General features: G+C 39.5%; 1 protein-coding gene across 3 annotated transcripts; it reads left to right on the top strand.

The window, feature by feature from the left end:
* The first annotated feature begins 649 nt into the window (after positions 1-649).
* On the top strand, positions 650-20,209 carry TACC3 (transforming acidic coiled-coil containing protein 3). Of its 3 annotated transcripts, none has more exons than XM_032987403.2 (16): positions 650-770; positions 4,301-4,481; positions 4,621-4,766; positions 7,171-8,268; positions 9,418-9,508; positions 9,966-10,155; positions 11,145-11,197; positions 12,077-12,210; positions 12,302-12,431; positions 13,117-13,269; positions 15,640-15,716; positions 15,808-15,851; positions 16,859-17,019; positions 18,379-18,485; positions 18,692-18,812; positions 20,037-20,209. In XM_032987403.2, exons 2-16 carry the CDS (start codon positions 4,302-4,304, stop codon positions 20,100-20,102), a joined length of 2,751 nt encoding a protein of 916 aa, XP_032843294.2. In that variant the 5' UTR covers positions 650-770; position 4,301; the 3' UTR covers positions 20,103-20,209. The 3 variants fall into 3 exon arrangements, with proteins under 3 accessions (XP_032843294.2, XP_032843291.2, XP_032843293.2); XM_032987400.2 differs by lacking the exon at positions 650-770 and adding an exon at positions 3,076-3,208; XM_032987402.2 differs by lacking the exon at positions 650-770 and adding an exon at positions 3,078-3,208 and having other exon boundaries at positions 12,302-12,413.
* The last annotated feature ends 222 nt before the right edge of the window (positions 20,210-20,431 follow it).

Raw genomic sequence — 20,431 nt, 5'->3', positions numbered from 1 at the left:
TGAGGCTGAATTCTTGGCTTCAGTGCAGACCTGTGTGTGTGTAACACAAAGCAGTGAGACAGGGCAAGTGCCTGCCTGGCCTTCCCCTGGCCATAGAGCGAGGCAACCGGGCAGCCAATGCCCGAAACACCGGGATCTGTAAAAATCTCAATGTGCCTTCAGCAGTTTGTCCCAGCCCTCTTACTTCACTCCTCCCACAGCCAAAGGCTTTGAGAATTTGCTCTTCTGAAACCTCGTGCTAAAGGTGGCATTATTTACCTCAGAATTTGCAGGCGTGTCTCTGTCCCCAGAAATAACTTTAAGTCCTTACGGGGACCGCGCTTGGACTAGCAGCACCACCACTGATCCTTCAGGCGGTTCTTCCCGAAAAAACACCAAACGCGGAATTTTGCCCCCCAAAACCAGCCACCGCGCCCCGGAGCCGAGCTGTTCAACCGCTGTCGGCATCGGCGCGACGCCATTACAGGGCCGCTGCACACTACCCTTCCCGACATGCCCCGCGCGGGAGCGCCCTCCCGCGGGCCCTCAGCGGCCCACGGTCGCGGCTGTCCCCGCCCACCGGCAGGGCGCCTCTCTGATTGGCGGGCGCGTTCTGCATGCCGCGTCCTCATTCGCTGGCGGGGGTTGTCGTTGAAATTTGAAATCCGGTGGCGGCGGCGGCAGGGCGGCGTTCCGCTGCGGCTGCCGCGGCGCGGAGGTTGTTTCGGCCGGGTCCCGGGTATCGCCTCTGTTGCGCGTTCTGTGGGCTCCCACCCGGGCCCCGCCGCCAGGTGAGGGGCCCTTTGGTGGGATGCTGGGGAGGGGGGCTACCCCGCTGAGTTGGGCTGTGGGAAGGCGGGGGGAGGGCTCGGAGACCCCCTCTGTGAGCTGGGGGGTGGGGGGGGGTACACACAAGCTTGGGGACACCCTCTGTGAGCTGGGGGTGGTGGGAGCTCCCGTTGAGGAGTCTCGGGGTGCTTTTGTGCGTCTAAGGCTAAGGGATTTGGGAGGAACTTCTTTGAATTAAAGGATGAAGCGAAGCTAGGAGCTTGGAGTAGGGCTATGGGTGTGGAGTTCAGGGGCTCCCCCCAGGAATTCGGGGGTGAGGTGAGGCTCAGGAGGATCTTGGGAGCATCTCTATGCGTTTTGGGGGTGATATGGGGCTGATGGGGACTCGGGGGTTGCCTCTGAAGGCATTTCTGTGAGCCTGGGGGTTTTATGGGGCTGCGGGAGAACGGCAGCCTAGGTGATGGGGGGGGTGGGGGGTGGGGGTGGGGTGGGTGTTGAGGGCACCCCGCTGCGTTTCGAGATGTGGGTCTCCTGTGGCTTAGAGAGACTGAAGAGTGTCGGGGGCACCGCGATGAATTGGGGGGTAGGGGCACGGGAGGGTTGTTTTTTTTTTTTTTTTGTTTGGGTTTCTTTTTTTACTTAAGGCGTGGCTAGGTGCAATGATGGGCAGGGACGGTGCTCCCCGGCAGAGCCTGTGAAGCCTTCCCCGCCCTTGCTGCCTCCGACTCAGTCGCTGAAGGCCAAGGCCATCTTTTGTTTCTCTGCAACCGGCTGCGGGCCCTGAGCGCCTGCTCCGGGGGGTAAGGAGGGCGGCTGGGCCGGGGCTCGGCATCTGCTGCCTCTCGAGCTTGGCTTTGGCTGCAACTGCTGCGAATTCCCCTTTCTCAAAGGGTCTGTTGAGAGTCGGGTGACTTCAGTAGTCAGGGGAAGGTCGTGCTTATGAAGGAGTTGGTTAACCAGAAGAGTGTTTATTTGTTCTGAATTGAGATCTTTGCCCTAAAGAAATATAGAGAAGTCAGCTCTGTACCAATTTGTATAGAAATATTTACAGCACATTGGAAGTCACTCTGAGTGCTCTGCATCGTAACTGCTGGATGAGTTCAGAAAGGTAGTTAAGTAGAAAAATTCCATCTTTGTCCTGCGTGTTCAGTGGCTTTTTTAGGCATTTGTGACCACATGGGTATTTGGGATATTACACCCCGGTGATCATTAAACAACAGGTAGTTGCTATAAAGCCCTCAATTTACAAATGATAGGTACCAGATGTTTAATCATCTGATGTCATTGAGTTTATGTTCATTTTCAAATACGGAATGACAGACTGCTGCTTGTGCCTAGATAAATGTTATTTTAAAACATGGAGCAGTTTCATTTTTGTGAACTTTGATTGGCTGTAGCAGCAATCTTGCTGCCTCTCTCAGTACTTGTTTGCCTGCATTGGACACTGACGACTTTAAACAAAACCACATCTTTAATAAAGCTTCCCTTCCCCTTTTAGATTATCACAGCTACTGGCTAATGAATTTGTGAAATATAACGTAGATCAAATCTTGGTTGCAAATATTTTAAATAAATGCTGAATTACTTCTAATGATTTAACCATAGAAGGAAGTTTGATTTTTAGATTTATTATCTAAAATGCTAGGCAAATGTGGTATATGTATATGGGGTCAATTTATTGGGTATTTTAATGATCCAAATTTGGTTTAACAATGGTGCATCAAGTAATTGAATGACAAACCTGAAAAAAATCTCCAAACAACCATCCCCTGCTTATGGAGCTTGTTTTAGAAGGCTTCTAAAGTAGTTACAGTAAACAACTACAGTCTGTAAGGATTCACTTGATCTGTTTTTTCAGTTTTAGTTTGGAATGAAGGAAAACAGTGACGTTCACATCAAGTTCTACAAGTAATTAATGTAAAAATACTCTGTATAAAATAACTTGGGTTAAACACAAATATGAAGAATAAAGCTGGAATGAAGAAATAGCTAATACAGGCATGTTTTGCCTGCCCTTGCTTCTGTAGCCATTGTTTGCATTCCATTGCTGATTAAAAGTGCTGTTGTCAGGCTTGCAGACAAAGCAGCTGACTTCAGTGGAGAGTATGAAGCAAATTTTCCCATAGGATTAAAGTAAGAGTGGGAAAATGTGTACAGAGGCTTAAATACAGGAATTTCAATACACAAGGGCAATGAGATTCAAAACATGAATTAAAATTTTCGGTGGAAATGTTCTTGTTACTGCTTTAGGACAGTGAAGACAATTTGTAATCTTCCTCAGCTGATTTTCTGGGTTAACCTTGACTGCATGATGGAGGATGGAAAAACAAGCTAAGGATTAGATGTTGATCAAATCAAGCATTTGAGATCACTTGGAATGCTTATCTGTTGCAGGAAGCTGACATCTCCTCAACTTGATGATACTGATTGCCTTCCATAGGTGGTATAACACATCAGTTTTTATGAAAGAAACCACTTTGTTAGTGGTTTGTCAGATAACGAACTGCTTCTCAGGGTTCATCCTTCATAGGCAGTGATCTTGCCTGATCTTATTTAACATGGCTTTTGTGCTCTGGTACTTTTTGGATTTTTTTCTGTTTGTGTAGACAGTAGTAGCATCACTGAGTATTAGTGTTAAACCTTCAAGAACGGGGGAGGCTCCAATGGGAATAAAAGGTTCAATTACCTATAACATGCTGGCTTGCCAGCCATACTTGAAATGTGTTCTTTCTCTGTTTCTAATTTATTTTCATTATTAATCTTAGATGTGATGCAAGCTTTAGTTTCAGGTCTTTCACAAGTGAAACTACTGAGATTAGATCAGTCAATATGGTCTACTAAAGCTTGTGCATGTCCAATGTAAGAACAATATTTAAGAAATATCTTTTTCATTATACTTTTTTCAGATTTGCATACCAGTAATGTCTATGCTGCAAAGGATTCTTAAGTACTATGTGTCTTACAAAAGCAGCACGTGCTCAGACAGTACAGGAAAAAGCTAAATAATTTTATCAGGACTCTGATCCTAAACACACCCTAACTAACCAAATTTGTTGTTTGCTGATGTACAATGTAGTAATGAGATCGAGACCATGTGAATAAAATAGAGAAATCATTGTCATCTGCCCCTTGCAAAAGCTGTAATTTTGCTTAGCTAGATGCCCTATTACAAGTGACATGACTGTATGTCTCTACTGGCTTTAAGGGGGTGGGAGTGAAGAAAATTAGAAATGATAGAGCTGTCTTTAAAGGGTGGGAGTCTTAATTAGTAAGGATATAATTTTAATGGTGGAAAGTGTAAAGTCAACAATTAACTTCAAACCCCAACAAAATCAGAGGGGCTGTGCAGTCCTGCATTTAGATGCTTTGAGTATTCTGATAGTTAATTTTGCATATGAAGATTTTCAATACTTCTAAAACTTCTTTTGAAGCTGTTAATCTTGGCTAGCCAGTGCCAGTCTTATCTGAAAGCCCATCTGGCTGACCACACCCTCTCATTCATGCTGTGATGTTGTATGTGTTGATGTTCTAGAATGAGTCTGCAGATTTTAAATGCAGAAAATGGAGAAAACGGAGGAAACATCAGTGACGATCTAACAGCGGAAGACTGTGGCTTTTTCTTTGCACCACCGGAACTTACAGGGAGACCTTCCATTCTACGCCTGTCCCAGAAAGAAAACTTGCCACCAAAAACTGTGACAAAGGCTATGAAGGTGAACTTTTGCTTTTGTATTGGTTATAGTCTTTTGCCTTCTATGATCTCTGCTACTGAATGCATCTGTTATTTGGAACTTGAAAATACTGTGGTGTTTATGTTCTTCCTTTTTCCTTCTCCCTGCCCCTTTCTTAAAGGTAACCTTTCAGACTCCTCTAAGAGATCCTCAGACTCGAAAAATAATAAGTCCTACTATGATGGACAAACTTGAGAGTACTTTCATACTTGATGATTGCAGTGAAGCCTTGGCAGATGATCTTTTATATCCACCCATCAATGTTGAGTAAGTAATGTATTTACCACTCTCAGTAGTATTGACAGTGTGGGACATACTCAAGTTAATTTTTACCCATTATAAACCTGTATAGTTAGAATATAACTTTGTATTTTGTGCAGCTTACATCTTGCTATAAAAGGACCAAAATTAATGCTGACTTTAAGGTGCTAACTCTTTTTTAAATATAAAATTTCATTAATGACACTTATCTCGGTTGTAATATTGAATACCAAACTCCATTTCTTACTCCTCAGTAACTGATTTCATAGTGATAACTTACAATGTGGATAAATAGTTTGAGACACATTAGAGAATACAAAACTGTTTCCTACAGTATGATTTTTATGTGAGACTACAACTGTTCTAAAGCTAAGCCTTAAAATGGCTTCTCTTGTATGTTTAGTTTTTACCTCTTTAGATTTTTTTTTTCTGTAAGATACATCTTCTGAAGGGTTAGCTTGAATTGACACCCTGAGTCCATGAGTATTAAGATTAAAGAAAATCTGTCAGCGCAAAATGTGTGTAACATCAATCCCAAGTACAAACAAGTTTGTGTGCCTTTATAGTCTAGCAGTCTGGGTCTCAAAGTGACTCATGGTAACTGTCTGGAAAAGAGCAAGAAGTCTGCAGTGCTCTAATTTGGGGTTTTGCAACTCCTTTACTAGAAATATCGTTATAATGGTATAATAATGCAATGTTATGACAATATTGTTTAATAGGCCTGAATGCATATTTTTGTTACAGACTTTAGCTCCTTTTTAAACTTGTATAAACATCTGACATCTATAATTCAGTGGCAAGAAATCTCAGAACTTAGATTTGTTTTCTGCAAGGATATACATCCTTTTGCTTGCTTTTAACTACTTAGTACTTTCATTCGACCTCTAGTCTTGTTTTTAGGAAGGGGAAAAGGAAGAAAGATGGGAACTCGTACATGTTCTTTAAACGTATAGATTTGCTTCAACTCCTAACTTGCAAGTATAGTCTAGTTCAGAAAAGTACTTCTGAGCTAGCTGCCACAATTCAATGACTTGTATTTCTGCCCCAAACTTACTGCTCACATTAGTAAATGAAGATTTACTGTGTATAAGGTTCAAGTGAGTCAAAAGGGCTAGTACTGAATTGTTTTTAGTTCAGGCATAATTGTGTGTCAAGACATTGCTTTTACTGTACATGTCCTTTCTACTTTAAAAATGTCAGGATTTCTTTGTAGCAAATAAGCTAAAGGACTAGATGTTGCTGAAGGCTGTCATGTTCGACTAAGCCTCAAGTAATTCAAGTTTGAAGCAGGTGTCTTGCTCTTGACTGGCATTTATTAGGTTAAACACTGAAGGAGAATGGGCGGGGCCTGAGTAGTTCAACAAGCCTGGGGCTGAACTATTGCAGGGAAGAGGCACTCAAACCGGGTGAGAAGGACTTCCTGAACTCTTATCTCCTGCCTTTGCTTTTGGGTTTATCAAAGTGGTGTTTTTAGTGAGTGGCTTTTAGTCATGTTCTGTTCTACAGCAGGTATGTAGGGCACGTAGAAATAATAACTTTACGAAGGGACAAAACAATGGGAGGAAATCCTGTTTCAGGAAGTAATGGCTTAACTCCCTGTAGTCTGAGGCTAAGCCAGAAAGACTCTGTAGAGTTTGGGGGAATAAAGTGGAAAGCAGTAAGTTTTATAATACTGAGCAGTAGTGAGTACACAAACTGTTTCTTTAACCTGTTTGTTCTGCTAGAGATTTATATCTTTCTCTTACTGGAGAAGTATTTTCTTGTATACCACTTTGCTCTTCAGATATATTGTTGTATAGAATTTAGAGTGCCTGAAGTCTAAGTGGTTTTTTTTTGGTATGTAGGCCCTTATAGATGAAATGCTGGTGCATAATTTCAGGGGAAAAATACCTGCCAGAATGACCAGAAAAAGGAATAACTAGAATGGGAAAACCTGAATCAGGACTCAGTTGGTCCTAGACTTGAGTCAGTTGTGACTCATAGATGAATTTACATGAAGATGTACTACTAGTTGTGCCTGTGTTTGAGCTGCTTACTGTTTATCACTCCTCCTAAGCAATATATATTTCACTGTCTAGTGAAATGGAAATGTCCATATGCTATAGAGCAGTCTCCAGTGAAGACTGGCATAAGGTAACATAACTGTGTAGAACAGATAGCCTAAGAATACTGACGAGGTGCAAGGATTGATCTCCATGTAGTTCATGTGTACCTGAGCTCATAACTTCTGACAGTTTAGGTGGCTGAATTCTTGCTGTTATTTTCTTTTGCTGCCAAGCTGCCTTAGGTACAAAAAATTGGTTTACTCTGAGCATGGCAATCTACTTGTGGAAATATATTTCTAAACATGATTTCGTGTTATGTCTGAAATATAGCTACAGCATATGTGATCTCTTCTTTTTAAATGCAGCAAATATCAACAGAAGCCTGAAGCCGAATCAGACAATACAGTGATCAATACACAAATGCCAGAGAAGGTCAGCACGGCTCCTTACCCAGATGATGAGATGCCAGTGAAGAGTCAAGGTTCCTACAACCTTGATTTTGATAACTTAAATGACATCAATCCTTTTCAAAGTTCAGTGCAGTTCCAACATTCCCCTGGAAATCTGCAGAAGTCTCTTGTAAGAGTATCTAGCAGCCTTGAGAAAACTTCTGAAAAAAGTAATGATTCGCTTCTGCTGGATGATGCAGCTCCTTTTGCTTCAACCACAGCAAGTACAGAGCACTCAAGCAAAGAGGAGAGGGCTCTTTTATCTGAAAAAAAATCTGTATTGAGAGAGCTGGAGTCTAAAAAATCCAAGCTGTCCACTAAGCAAGCAATCAGTGACTCTGTCCAGGATGTGAAGTCTGCTTCCACAGATGTGAGTGAAATTGATAATTCAGTGGGATTAGCAGAAGCACCTACACCTTCTGTACAGTTATCTGGCAACTTAGGTCCCAGTAGTTCTGATGTAACTAATTCTTCTACAACTGGAGAATTGAAGCTTGAGAATGTTTCAGTAGCAGAAAAAACCTTCACAGAAGAGTCAAAGCCTGTGGAAGAGCTGGCTATCTCCAGAGGAGATCCAGCAGATAAGACTGGTGTCACCAAAGCTGGACCAGTAAAACTGGAATTTGACTTTGATAATACCAGTGCTAGAAAGCCACCTCCGAAGAAACTAGGTAAAAGACCTGGAATTAAGCCACCTTCCAAGAAAATTCCTGTTACCAAAACAAAACCAGAGAATACAGAAGTGCAAAATAAAAGTACTGTGGAAGATGAAATCCCTGTTCCCAAAGCATCTTATAAATTTGACTGGGACAAACTTGATGATCCAAACTTTAATCCATTTGGAGGAGGCTCTAAAATTTCCAGCTCGCTTAAGTGTTCAAAGCCTAGCCCTCAGAAACTTCAACTGCAAGAGGAGCAGGATAGTACCTCATCAGGAGCTGAGCTTCTTCCAGTGAAGCAGGATAACAGATCAAGTACCTGTGAAAGTGTTGAGAAAAGAGAACCCCCAAATCAGTAAGTAAATCAGTAACTGAATGTAGGTAGAAGCACCTTGAACTCACGTGAAGAAAAGCTAGATGGTATCTCAGGTTGATTCTTACCTCTGACTTCCGCCCTCTGAGGTTGGCTGAGTCTGTTAAAGGTTACAGTGTGCTTACTACAGCAGCTGCAAAGGTTTCATTGGGGAGACCATCCTGAGCTGGCTAGTTCTGGGCAACAGGTTTTCTTAAATTTGGAGGAATGGGAGGGAACAGGCTTATATGGGAAGAGCATTACTACCTTGGTCAAGTGGTTCTTTCTACAGTCCTTCAAGATTAGAGCACGATGTGGAGAGCCAGCCGACTGATGCTGTCTTTCAAAAACATGTAGGTAGTCAGCAGAGTTGCACGACATGCAGCATGGGGAGGGACTAGGCAATGCTGTTCTCTGCTTAGTGTCCTGGCTGAACCCTGAGGTGCTGTTGCGTCCTTGCATGTTCTTGGTATCTGAATGCTATCTCCAATCAAAAGACCTGTTACTGAAGTTGTTTTGGTTTTTTTTTTGGCACCACATAAAGTTTTTATTTGAGAATGGGAGATGTTGTCTTGACTTTCCTAGAAAGTCTTAACTATTAAAATGTCAGCATTAATATAGATAGCCAGGTGCTTACCAGAACTTTACTGGCACAAGAAGTTAATTTGACAGAAGTGTTTGCTCTCTTGCTTCCTGTGTGACATCAACTAATGTTTACTAGGGTGAAAAGGTAAGTTTGTGCTGTCAGCAGTAAGTAAAGTATTGGACTTCTCTAATGAAGTTCTGTGCTTTACACCAATAATCAGTGTGTTACTTTGGAAAGAGTAGCAGGCTGCTTCTTATTCTGTTCTTAAACAAAAAGCTTATCTTTAAAAAAAATGAGCTTAACATGGAAATAAGAGAACAATATTAAATTAATAAGTGATACTGCTGTGACTTTGTGCTTCCCAGATAGCACTGTTTCTGATGGAGAGACTTCTGTCATTTAAGTTGTCACCAGGCGAGACAGGAATTTACATCCCCACCCTCTGTAAAACTTCCTGTGCTGTGGCAGTAGAAACTCTTAAGAAGCTTACTTTGTTCAGTGCTTCAGTATATCTGAACTGTGTGACTTGGATTTTGATATTTTTTTTTTTCTTTCGGAAAAATCAGCAAACAGAACGTGGTAGAAGACAAGCCAAGAACTCAGGAAGACAAGCCAGGAGTTCAAGCAGAATCTGAACTTCCAGCAGAAAGCACCATGGTAAGGTATAGGAAAGATAGTCAGTGATAGCCAGCCACAACTTCTTACCAAGCTGTTCCATGAAACAGTTCTTTGACTTAACTTTGTCAAACCCATGTTTGATATTTTTGTCTAAGAATTAGTATTTTTATGTATCTTCAGCAGCTCTAGAATGAGTATCAACTGTGCAGACTTGTCTTTTGAAGGTAACATCAGAGACAGCCAAATTGGTACCTTGGTATTTAGTATCTTTTTTGATCAGCAGTCGCATATAAGGACAAGCACAAGGGTGTGGACTCTAAAAAAAAAAAAGTGACTCCTGTATAATATAAGCTGTATTCAGTGTTCATAGTTTAGTTTCTGTGCCTGTGAACTCTTGGTTTATTATGTTGGCCAAGCCAATTTGATCATTACTGTGATTTTCATTGCATTCAAGTCATTAATTTAACAGTAAAAAGGATTGTGTTTTTCTCATCAGGAGAAGCAAATGAGCCCGTCTAAAATGTCTCCAGCTAATGTCCCCTCTCAAGATAATTTGGTTTCTGCTGACAGTGAAAAAAAGTCAATGTCCGCAGAAGGAATTAAACCTAGTTCCCACAAAACTGAAATAACAGATGAGCAGACAGCTAACACTGAAACGGAAGAGGTCTTCAGGCCATCGTCAGAAGGTAAGGGCATTTCTTTAGAACAGACTGAAAAGATATTGTTACAATAACTTCTGTGTATGTATTTCTCTAGTTTTGGCATCTATTTAGTTTTTGTCTCTTTGCTTTTCTGAAAGGACTGTGAAATCTGCAATGACTAGCAGGGGTTGGAAATGTACTGAAGTGTGTTTCTAACTTCCTCTGGATTAAGCTAAATTCAGAAGGCTGGCTAGTAGCATTCAGCTGCCTGAAGGGGTTAAATTTAGGCTGGTACAGAAACAATCTTTTTAGACTTTCAGTGGCAGCTTTCTGTGCTGAAAAAATACTCCCTTAAAATCACTTCCGATATTAAGGACTTTCTAAATAGGGAGCACTAGAGCTATGCAACTGCCTGTATTTGAGTCTTGTGGAGTACTGCAGGCCTTAGCACTTCTTGAATACTGATTTCATATTGCAGTGTGGATGGTCTTTCTGCACTTGCATGTCTATCTTGAAAGCTTACTACCTAGCTGTGACTTAACCACCTGGAAGAGTTATTCCTTGCAGGAGCATTGTGTGGAAGGATGAGCAAATGACTTGACTGCAGTGCTGTCTGTCACTTATTTTAATACTTGAGAGGAATTGGTGTACTGAGAAATGGCTATAACTTCATTGTTCAGATCTAAGCTGTGTGCTAATTTCAATGGTGAGACTGGCAATATTATGCTTTTATGGGACATTGTGTAAAAGAGTAGAATAACAGTGTGCTTACCACTTCAATCATAGAACAACAGAAAGTATTTTGGGTCAGATGGAAGCTGTAAGTTCGCTTACCTTGGAAGTTTTTGCCTGAATTTTTAAAATTTTATTTTGTCAGGTCTAGATAGAAATACAATATTTTTAGCAAATGAATAACTAGAGCTCGTGAGATGGGAGCAGGGATTTGTTTTATACACATACCTCTTTATTTCTGTCTGGGTGCTTGACTGTGAGGCAGTATTGCATCTTCATTGTATAATTTCCTTCTTTTCTAGTTCTAGGAATGGGCATAGAAATAGACTATCTGGAACAGTTTGGGACTTCATCAGTAAGTACTGAGATTGAAATGTTTTGTTTGCCTCCCTGGCAGAGGGGAGAGGAAAGGAAAATGAAACTGTCAAGCCTTAAATGTTTTTGTGAAATAACTTGACTCTGAACTTGCTCATGGAAATATAGGTTCTGTTCCAAAGGAATGTGTTGACAAGGTTGGACAGGGGGTGGTGGTGGAAGGACATGTAGTTACAAGCAATTCTGCTAAGGGTCATAAGTTCCCTTTGCTTTCAGTTTGCAAAGGTGCTATTTTTCTTTAATAGCAGTGAAACAGATGGATGACGTTTCACCTTCCTGGTTGCCAAAACTGCAAGAATATAATGCTTTGAAAGTGCAAGATAATTGCTTAGAAAGTACTTTTTCTAAGCTCTTTTGTTTTTATGATCAGCTTCAGGAAATCTGTCTCTAAATTGGGCATGTTGTGTTTTAATTAGTTTAGCTTAGTTATTCTTTTTCCTACTTTGGTCCAGGGTAGGAGTGGCTCTGAACGTACAGTGAATACACTGAATTGAACTTGTGTTTTGATTGCACTGTTTGTCCTCATCGTTGTGTGAGCAGAGACAGAATGACATACATTGCTTGTTCATCTTACAATACTACCTTTACCTTTCAGTGTCTTATGCTGGTTTTGGCAAACTTTTATGAATTATGCCGTTTGGATCTGTCTATGAGCAGATTGAGTCCACTTGATATTACATAAGGACTTAAGTGTGTGGTCACTGGATTCTCTTAGGCAATTTTTCTCCTAAGAACAGTGCTTTGGTCACTGAAGAATAGGCTCACCCTCTCTCCAGAAGATTATTTATGTGCATATGTGGGATGTGTGTGTTATGCTATGAAGCAGCATATCTGCTAGTTTATGCCTCTTTCCCCTCAGTTCAAAGAGTCTGCCTTGAGGAAACAGTCGCTGTATTTGAAGTTTGATCCTCTTTTGAGAGACAGTCCAAGAAAACCAGTTTCTGATACTATTGAAACAAATAGGAATATTATGACAGCTCCACTTAAGTGTGGGTAGGTATTGACTTAATCTAGACTGTAGTATGTAAGCCTTACAAAGAAAGGCAGCACTTAAATATAACGGTGTATGTTTGTTCATTTTTAGTCCTGTTGCTGATTTAAGTAAATTGCTTGTGGAAGTTGAAAAGCCTGCACTGAGTCTTCAAAATGAAGAAAAACCAAAAGGGCTAGATCTTCTGGGAACATTTACAGCTTCTGTAAGGGTGTCCAGAATGGTATAGAGTTTCATGTTGATATGTTGGGAAAGGGATGGGCTAGGTTCTGGATTTAAGACTTATGCGGATACTCTAAGAGTCTCAGAGTACTTAATGCTTATTTAAACTGTTATCTTAAAACCCAAGTTAGATACTCACTTATAGAAATGTTTAACTTTTTTAATACTTGAGAAAACAAAGTCCACTGAAATCTTCTTTTGTTTTTGTGGAAACTGGTGGCATTGCACATGGTCTAGGAGAATTTGAGGTGGTTTTAAGAATGCTTTAATCAAGTGGTCTTTATATGCAGCTGAAGTAACAAAACCTTAATTGAACTGTTGGGATGAAATGCACTGCTTTGATTAAACTTGATGCTCTACAGCACAAGGTTTATAGTTTGAACAGCCTTTTATGAACAGATCTGCACACAGCAGTTCATCCTGAAATGGTGCCTTTTTTACTGGTGGGAAACAGTGTGATGTCATCTGCTTTGTTTCTGATAGCTATAATAGGTGGATAGCAGTTTCTGTTATACCTTTAAAGATAACTACGTGATTTTAGCAGATATGAAGTAAGAAAGTTATGGAGGTGTTTTGGGTGTTTAAGTAAATATGTTGACTTACCATTAAATAATCTGCATATAGCTAATCAATGGCATGAAAATAGGAATCTATTGAAACTCTGCTTTCTCTTTTCCTCATCACAGGACACAGGTCCCATAATTCCAGACTCCCTGACTAGTGACGTTCCTCCACTCCCTTTTGCTGCTTCTACAAACACTGCAGTGGATGCCATTATAGATGTGCTAAAATATAGCCAAAGAGACATGGATGCAGCTGTTGAGCAGGTTAAAATGGAGGTATGATGATCCTTCCAAAGCAGAACTTTGCATGGCCTTAAGTCTCTTGTGTTTAGATTATCTGGTATAAGTCTCTATACTTGATAATATTCTTTCCATTGTACTTGACATAAGGATCTCATGCTGAAAAGCTTGCTGTGCACTTGATAGGAGCAGTAGGCATAGAACTCTCCAGATCGGATATCTGAGGAAATATGGTAAACTTTGCGATTAGTCAGGTTCTGCCTTAGAATTGGTCAGGTAAAAAGCTTTATCAGAAGGAATAGTCAGGCTTAATATCGGTGATCTAAATACTTAAACTAGGCAGGAAATACCTGTTCTTGCCAGTGGCAGAGAGCAGCTGCTTCTGTTTCCTTTAAAACAAGACAAAACTGTAATGCCAATTCAGTGCAGTGATCAATCTCTTTCTGTGCGGTGGGGAGCCACAACAGTATGTTCACCTAATAAAATAACTGAGATCTGGAGCTCAGTCTGGAGGAGAAAAACACTAGTGGAGGAAGTAAGTAGTAGCTGGTGGTATTTCAAGCATATTCTGCAATGTAATCATTATAGAAATTTATTTTGAACCCCCACTCACTTCAAAAATGTGAGTACTTGATTCATTATGGGTTCTGGGTTATGTAACCTAACAAATACTAAGTAATGTAAGAGGAGTACTTAAGCCTAAATTTGATTAAAGCTAATTGTGTCACTTCAAAATAAACTTCGGAAGAAAAGGGAGCATTCTGAATTCCTGACTGGCTATACTGCAGGCAGTGACACTAAAGATACCAAAGATGACCTGTGATTATTTGCTGCTTAAGTTGTACTCTTTCCCTTGTAGAGTACAAAGTTAGCAGCTTTTCTGGGAGTAACTCGCTGTCATTTAGGAGGACACTTTTAACCAGAATATTGTTTAATATGGGAAAACAAGTGCAGCTTTTTGACAGGGGGACAGCTCTTAGTGCATTTGTCTAAAATGAAAAATTTATATAAACGGGGTAAAGCTTGTAAAATCTTAAAATTGGTGCTCTAATCTCTTGTTTCAAAGAACTATTTTAAACTTGCAAACAGTTGTAGCAAGACAAGTGTGGCTGGATGACTCCAGCTGTGTGTCACTTAAATAAAAATGCTTGGAATTACTATATTAACCTGAAAGGAAGACAGAATAAATTCTAAGATTACTTTTTTCAGTGAAACAACTTAGGAGTGGGAAGAGAGGGGGGGAAAACAAAACAAAAAAAAAAAAAAACAAAACAAAAAAACAAAAAAGCCCACAACAAACAAAAACCCCAAACAAACAAAACTAAACTCTTTTCCTTTGGGACTAATACAGCTCTTCAGAATCATGTTTTTTTGAGTCTACTGCACCATTTCTGTTGAGTTTGCAAATGAAAGTTTCTAACTTGTTTCCATCTTCACACATTTTTTTTCTCTTGTAACACTGTTTGTAGCCTAAATACTGTTAATTCTCTTTCTTTTAGTACATTCTTTCACTTGTGCTCTGCTTCCCGTCATCTGAAATATTACAATACATTTAAAATGAGTTTACTCTAAAATAAGTACTGAAAATCGGTGTACTATAGTATACTGTGCAATTTTGAGGGGAAATCAGCAGTAAGCATGCTCTCACCTTCTCTTGTTTAAAATTCCAGGTGGTTTTATGTATTTTGGGCCTCTGTCATTGAAGGCCTCCTTCACTGCAGTGAACTGTCAGTGTTACAGTTCTTAATAGAAACACCAGGACAAAATGAAGTTTATGGAGTTTGCACAGTATTTATCAAAGTGCTTATACTGCTTAATACTGTTACTGTGAGCTTTGCTTTATTTCAGCCGATATGAAATAGGCATGGTTATTCCTCAGTGAACTGAGATGTCTTTAAAATTTGGTAACGCGTGTTAAATATAAATTACTCCAAACAGGAATTTGTTCTTTACTGGAATAAACTTCTGGTATTTACTCTTTCCTGTGTTAAGATTAGCAGATTTGTGTGGCTTTTGTATGCCTTGTAAATAAAAGGGAAATATATGTCACTTGAAAGAATATTATTACTTGAGAGAACATAACTGGCCAGGGAACAATGATCTACATATACAGTGAGTAAGAGTAGCCAAGAGATTAGCTGAGTTGGCTCTGGTCTTGCCATTTGAAAGAGATATTGGTAACATTGAGTGGGAATCATGTATGTGAAATCTGCGTATTAAGCTGCTTCTTATTTGTCTTGAATTTGTAATGAAACAATTTATTTTGCTTCTGTTAAGCAGTTAGAGCTTACTTTTTTCCATATCAAGTGATAAGTGTACCTAAACTGTCCTTCAGGCACTTCTGAGTATTAAATCTTGTATTCCTTCCTGTTCAAGAAATAAAGGTTTTCTTTTTTCCCCTCAAAGGTTCAAGAGAAACAGTTGGAGACTCAGGAGTGGAAAAGGAAGTATGATAAACTTCATATGGAATACAAGGAAATGGGGTATGAATCTGACCTGATTTTTTTATACCTACTTATTTACTTCAGCTGCTTTTTCTAATTTATGTTCAACATTTTTTTCCATGTTTTTTAGAAAAATAGTTGCTGAGTTTGAAGGTACAATAACACAAATGATGGGTAAGTTCCATATTAACACTTTGAATGGCTTGGGGGTGGGGGAAGGTTAGCCTAAGGTTACTAACTGAAATGAGTACTATTTCACTGCTGATGGTGTTATTTCACATGCTTCCAGGGTGAGTGCAAGGTTTCAGACAAGGTAGTTGCTTATTCATACAGACATGTTATCATGTGGTAGGTAATGATGACTTCCTGAATCAGGTATGAACACATTTAACTTTTTTTATATTCTCCAGTGGAGTGAGAGCTGTTAGTTTACTAAAACTGGCAGATGCAGTTGTCTGCACTTTGTGTTAACTGTGTTTATTATCTGACCTCGTTTAGGTGGTAAAGTCAATAGAAGTTCTTGCTAGACAGATCTGGCCTTTGCTTCAGTCAAGTTTGTGGTTTGAAAGCTAGGAAGACATTGAATGAAAGTTGTTTATAGGTACATTCTCGTAGTTCAAAGCTGAACAGCCAAATCTGTGCTTTGCTTAAATTTAATTCTTTAAGGGGACGATTATGTCACCTTTTTTGTGCTTCTTTAAGCCTATGATAACACAGTTCAGGTGTGCTAACAAAAACTTGTCCTGAAAGAGTTTGCTATGCTAGTTGGACTTGTTATCCCAGTCTTTTCCAGATCTTCTAGCTATTCTGTATATTTAATGAAAACAAGTATTTTTTGGATTCCTTGCTTCTATTACAACATTTGAGCTGTTATGGTAAACTTGGATGTAGTATTTTGACTATACAGCAGGAGAAATGAAGCTTTGGGCAAGCACCTTATAATCAGTCTTTAATGGCCTTAGGGTTAGTGTGAGATTATCTTTATTTGCTACATACGATGACTGCTCCTTCAAAAGCAAGGATATGGCATCCTTTCAGAGGAGAGGCTACATTGTGAAACCCATTTTTGCTTCGGAGGAAGAATTGAAGGTGTGGGGGATATCTCTCCATACTATGGAATCAGTTTTATGCTAATACAATAACTATCATGAGAGTAACCCTGTTAACTCCACTTTCTTTAGAGGATGCTCAGAAGCAGAAGGAATTGTCAAAGAAAGAAATGCAGAGAATGATAGAAGAGAAGCAACAAATTGCTTCAGATCTGAACTCTATGGAGAAATCTTTCTCTGAACTCTTCAAACGATTTGAAAAACAGAAAGAAGTGCTAGAGGGATACCGCAAAGTAAGATGCTATAATTTAAGTAATATCCTTCCAAAATAAATGAGACCTAGAAATTCAACATTTCCACTCCACTATAGCAGCCATTAATTAGCTAGCTTATGTTACCTTTAAAAACAGGTGCTAAGTTGTTGTTTACTTAGAGATGTAGAAGACTACTGGTTAGTTGTATTTAGTGGCTGGCTTAAAGTATGATAATGATCTGTTAGAAGCCAAAGTTTCCTCAAACAGAAGAATGAGTTGTTTCTTGATGCATGCATATAATTTTTCTCTTAATCAGACACTCATGTAGCAACTGCTGCCCAAGGGCAGCTTGTTTCCCCTACATCATATTGAATGGATGCTGAAAAGGATTTGCTATTACAAGTCAAAATGATAATAGTTTATTGGGTGTTCTTTAGCTTAGAAAACACCCAACTTGCTAAGTCAGACCTTCATTCTGCAGCATCTTCAGTGACTGGAGGAACAAAGCTAAATGAGGAGCATGAGCTATTGTTTCTTATTGCATGAAATACATAAAAATCGATTTGGTTGGCATTTAAAAAAGTGCCTTCGGATTTTTTCCTTCAGTTAAGCTTTAACATAACCCTATTTGCTCACACTTAGAGCTAACCTGTAACAAATTTCATGGTAGTCTAGGTTTGAAAAGCAGGCATAATGTCTGTGTTATGACTTAAGTTTCTGCTTCACTAGCACGTCAGGCTTCCTTCAGCTTGTGTCCCTTCTATCTCTCCACCCTAAATTCAGAAGCCTTTTCCTTAGAACAGAGTTAAAGCATCACTTGGAAACAGAGCTGCTAAATTGAAGAGCTGGAATTAGTAGGGAGTCTTAGCACTTGTTTCAAACAGTTTGACTTGCTATAATAGCTAATAAAATAAGGTGTCAGTGTCTGTGCCTACCGAGGTAACTTTCTTGCTGTTTACATTGGATTCATTTATGTCAGAGTCTAAAGCCTAAAACTTTCCATGGATTCTCTGAGTAGTTGGATTTCTAGCTGTTCTTTAGACAGTTGCAAGCTAAAACAAAGCTGATTAAAAAAACAAACAAACAAAACTAAAAAAAACCCAACCCATACAACTGATTAGTGACCTTAGTTTCAGTGACCATTCCCCTTTAGTAAAGTTTGCTACTAAATAAACACTATATTAGGAGGGAAACAGTGTGAATAAATCTTTTTTTGCAAAACTGAGAGTTGAAAGGGGGAGCTTCAGTCCCGATGTAGGTATGTGGGATTTGACAGTTGTTCCTGTTATTCTGATGAGCAAATACTGCCACTTTATTGTAGTCAAATAGCCTATTTGTGGAGAGACTTTCATCTACTGGCATGTAAAAAGCTAACTAAGCTTCTTGGTTTGGGGACAGAATGAAGAAGCTCTGAAAAAATGTGCTGAAGAGTACCTGGCTAGAATTAAAAAAGAGGAGCAGAGATACCGGGCGCTAAAGGCACATGCTGAGGAAAAGCTGCATCAGTAAGTACCATGTCAAGAGGCCAAGTACTGGGAGTGAAATATAATTTTCACAGTTGCTGCAAAATGTGATTAATCAATATCAAAACTTAGCTTAAAACACTTTTAGTTTGGGGATTAATCTAAAGTAGAAGTATCTAGGTGATTCTATGAACAGTTTTGCTGTGCTGTCTGAAGGCAACGTAAACACCATCTTACTTCCATTTCAGAGCAAATGAGGAAATTGCACAGGTACGAAGCAAAGCTAAATCTGAGACTGCAGCACTACAAGCCAGTCTCCGCAAGGAGCAAATGAGGATCCAGTCATTAGAGAGGAGTCTTGAACAAAAGGTGAGTCACTTCAAGCTGTTGCCTTACACTAGGTCAAGAACTACCTTACGCCTGTGCTAGAAAGCCATGCTAACTGTGCTGGTTTTGATGGCTGCTCTTCTGGCAGGCTTTAGCAAATAGGCATTGAAACTTAAGGCACAACTCTTATGTCGAGACTCATCCATAGGTTAGATATTTTTTGGAGCAAAAGGTTTGTTCCCATAGGTGGGTCACAGAAGTGGTCAGTGCAAGCTACTATGTCAGAATGTTATTTGAACTACTGATGGAGATGGTGATCTAAAACTTAAACATGTCCCAGAGCAGAATCTGAGAATGCATCTTGAATAACTGTCTCGTTCAGCTTGTTCATAAACATAATTTATAAGCTATTAGCACTTAGATTCTTTTGTATTGACTGTACTCTTTCAATATTGTTCAGGCCATTAATCCTTGTATTTGATATTGTTTCATGTTGCACAGATAAAGGCTTAGAATGTTTTGTAAAGTCCCATCAGTTTCATTTATTGGAACCCTTCAAAGGAAAAAGCTTTTTGAGGGTTAAAAGTCATATTAGTGGAAATACATGTTATTAGTTTTACTGCATCATGGTTGTATTTTTGCCAGCATTGAAGACTCAAAAATAGATAATGCTGACACATCCCTGTTACGGGAAAGTCCCGTGTTTGTGCTAGTCTTCAGGCTTATGGCTGAGGAAACAGTAGTCCTGTAACTGGAGAGATGAGACAAGACGCTTAACACAGAACTGATTTTGTTCCTGTTATACAGTAAAATTTTATGTTAAGAACTTATTAAAATGGTTTGACCATATGAGGAATTATAAACTGGAAATTATTGTCACATGTCAGTAAAAGTATTAAAGCATCATCCTACAGACTTGACTGTCCTGTAAAGGTTAATTTCTAAACTTACTATCTTGAATTTCAGTGTATCTAACAAGAAGACTTTGAGTCTGAAAATTCTTATTTTCCTAGATCAGTTGGTCCCCATATTTTATGGCAAAGTCTGTGGAAGTAGTAGAGGCAATATGGTGGGTTCTGGATCATTTCTGGAGGCTCTTAAGGGTGCCATGTGACCTTCTACAAAGTAGACTGGCCTTTAGAGTAAATTTGCATGAGTCACTAGCTCAAATGGACTTTTATGTGTTGGCAGATATGACTTGTGACACTGCTCACTACATGAATGTAGCATAGTTTAGGCATAACTTTTTTTTCCTGTCTTCAACAGACTAAAGAAAATGATGAACTAACGAAAATCTGTGATGACTTGATCTTGAAGATGGAAAAGATTTGATAGCTTAACTTTCTTGTAAATATGTTCAGCTTCCCTGACTTCCTGTCTTGTGTGTTCACTCACTTTTTAATTATGTATGTGGGGAAAAATAAAACTCCTGATTTACACTTGTCTTGCATATTATTTGGTATATTATTTGTAGGATATGTCAGTAAACTTAAGTTCAGTTGCTGCTTCCAGTAGGTAACAGTGTGTCTTGCATAGCATTTTCATATGTTGCTCAAAGGAAAAACTCTTAATTGTCTCACCTGCAGTCTTGCGTAAGAACCCCAAAGTTCTGTACTCATGACCTGGCTGTGCTGGTGAGGGTCAGCATGGGCCATATCTAT

This window comes from Tyto alba, unplaced genomic scaffold (genome assembly GCF_018691265.1).
Source record: "Tyto alba isolate M040663 unplaced genomic scaffold, T.alba_DEE_v4.0 Super-Scaffold_6, whole genome shotgun sequence".
Lineage (NCBI taxonomy): Eukaryota > Metazoa > Chordata > Aves > Strigiformes > Tytonidae > Tyto > Tyto alba.
Note: the sequence above shows the minus strand (reverse complement) of the source record. Positions and strands in the feature narration are given on the sequence as shown.

What these genes read in the sequence shown, in the direction of transcription:
- TACC3 (XM_032987400.2), top strand. Translation starts at nt 3,186, where the DNA reads ATGATACTGATTGCCTTCCATAG. An exon ending in ATGGAATACAAGGAAATGGG is followed by an intron (nt 15,717 to 15,807) that starts GTATGAATCTGA and finishes CATGTTTTTTAG; the next exon opens with AAAAATAGTTGCTGAGTTTG. An exon ending in TGCTAGAGGGATACCGCAAA is followed by an intron (nt 17,020 to 18,378) that starts GTAAGATGCTAT and finishes GTTTGGGGACAG; the next exon opens with AATGAAGAAGCTCTGAAAAA.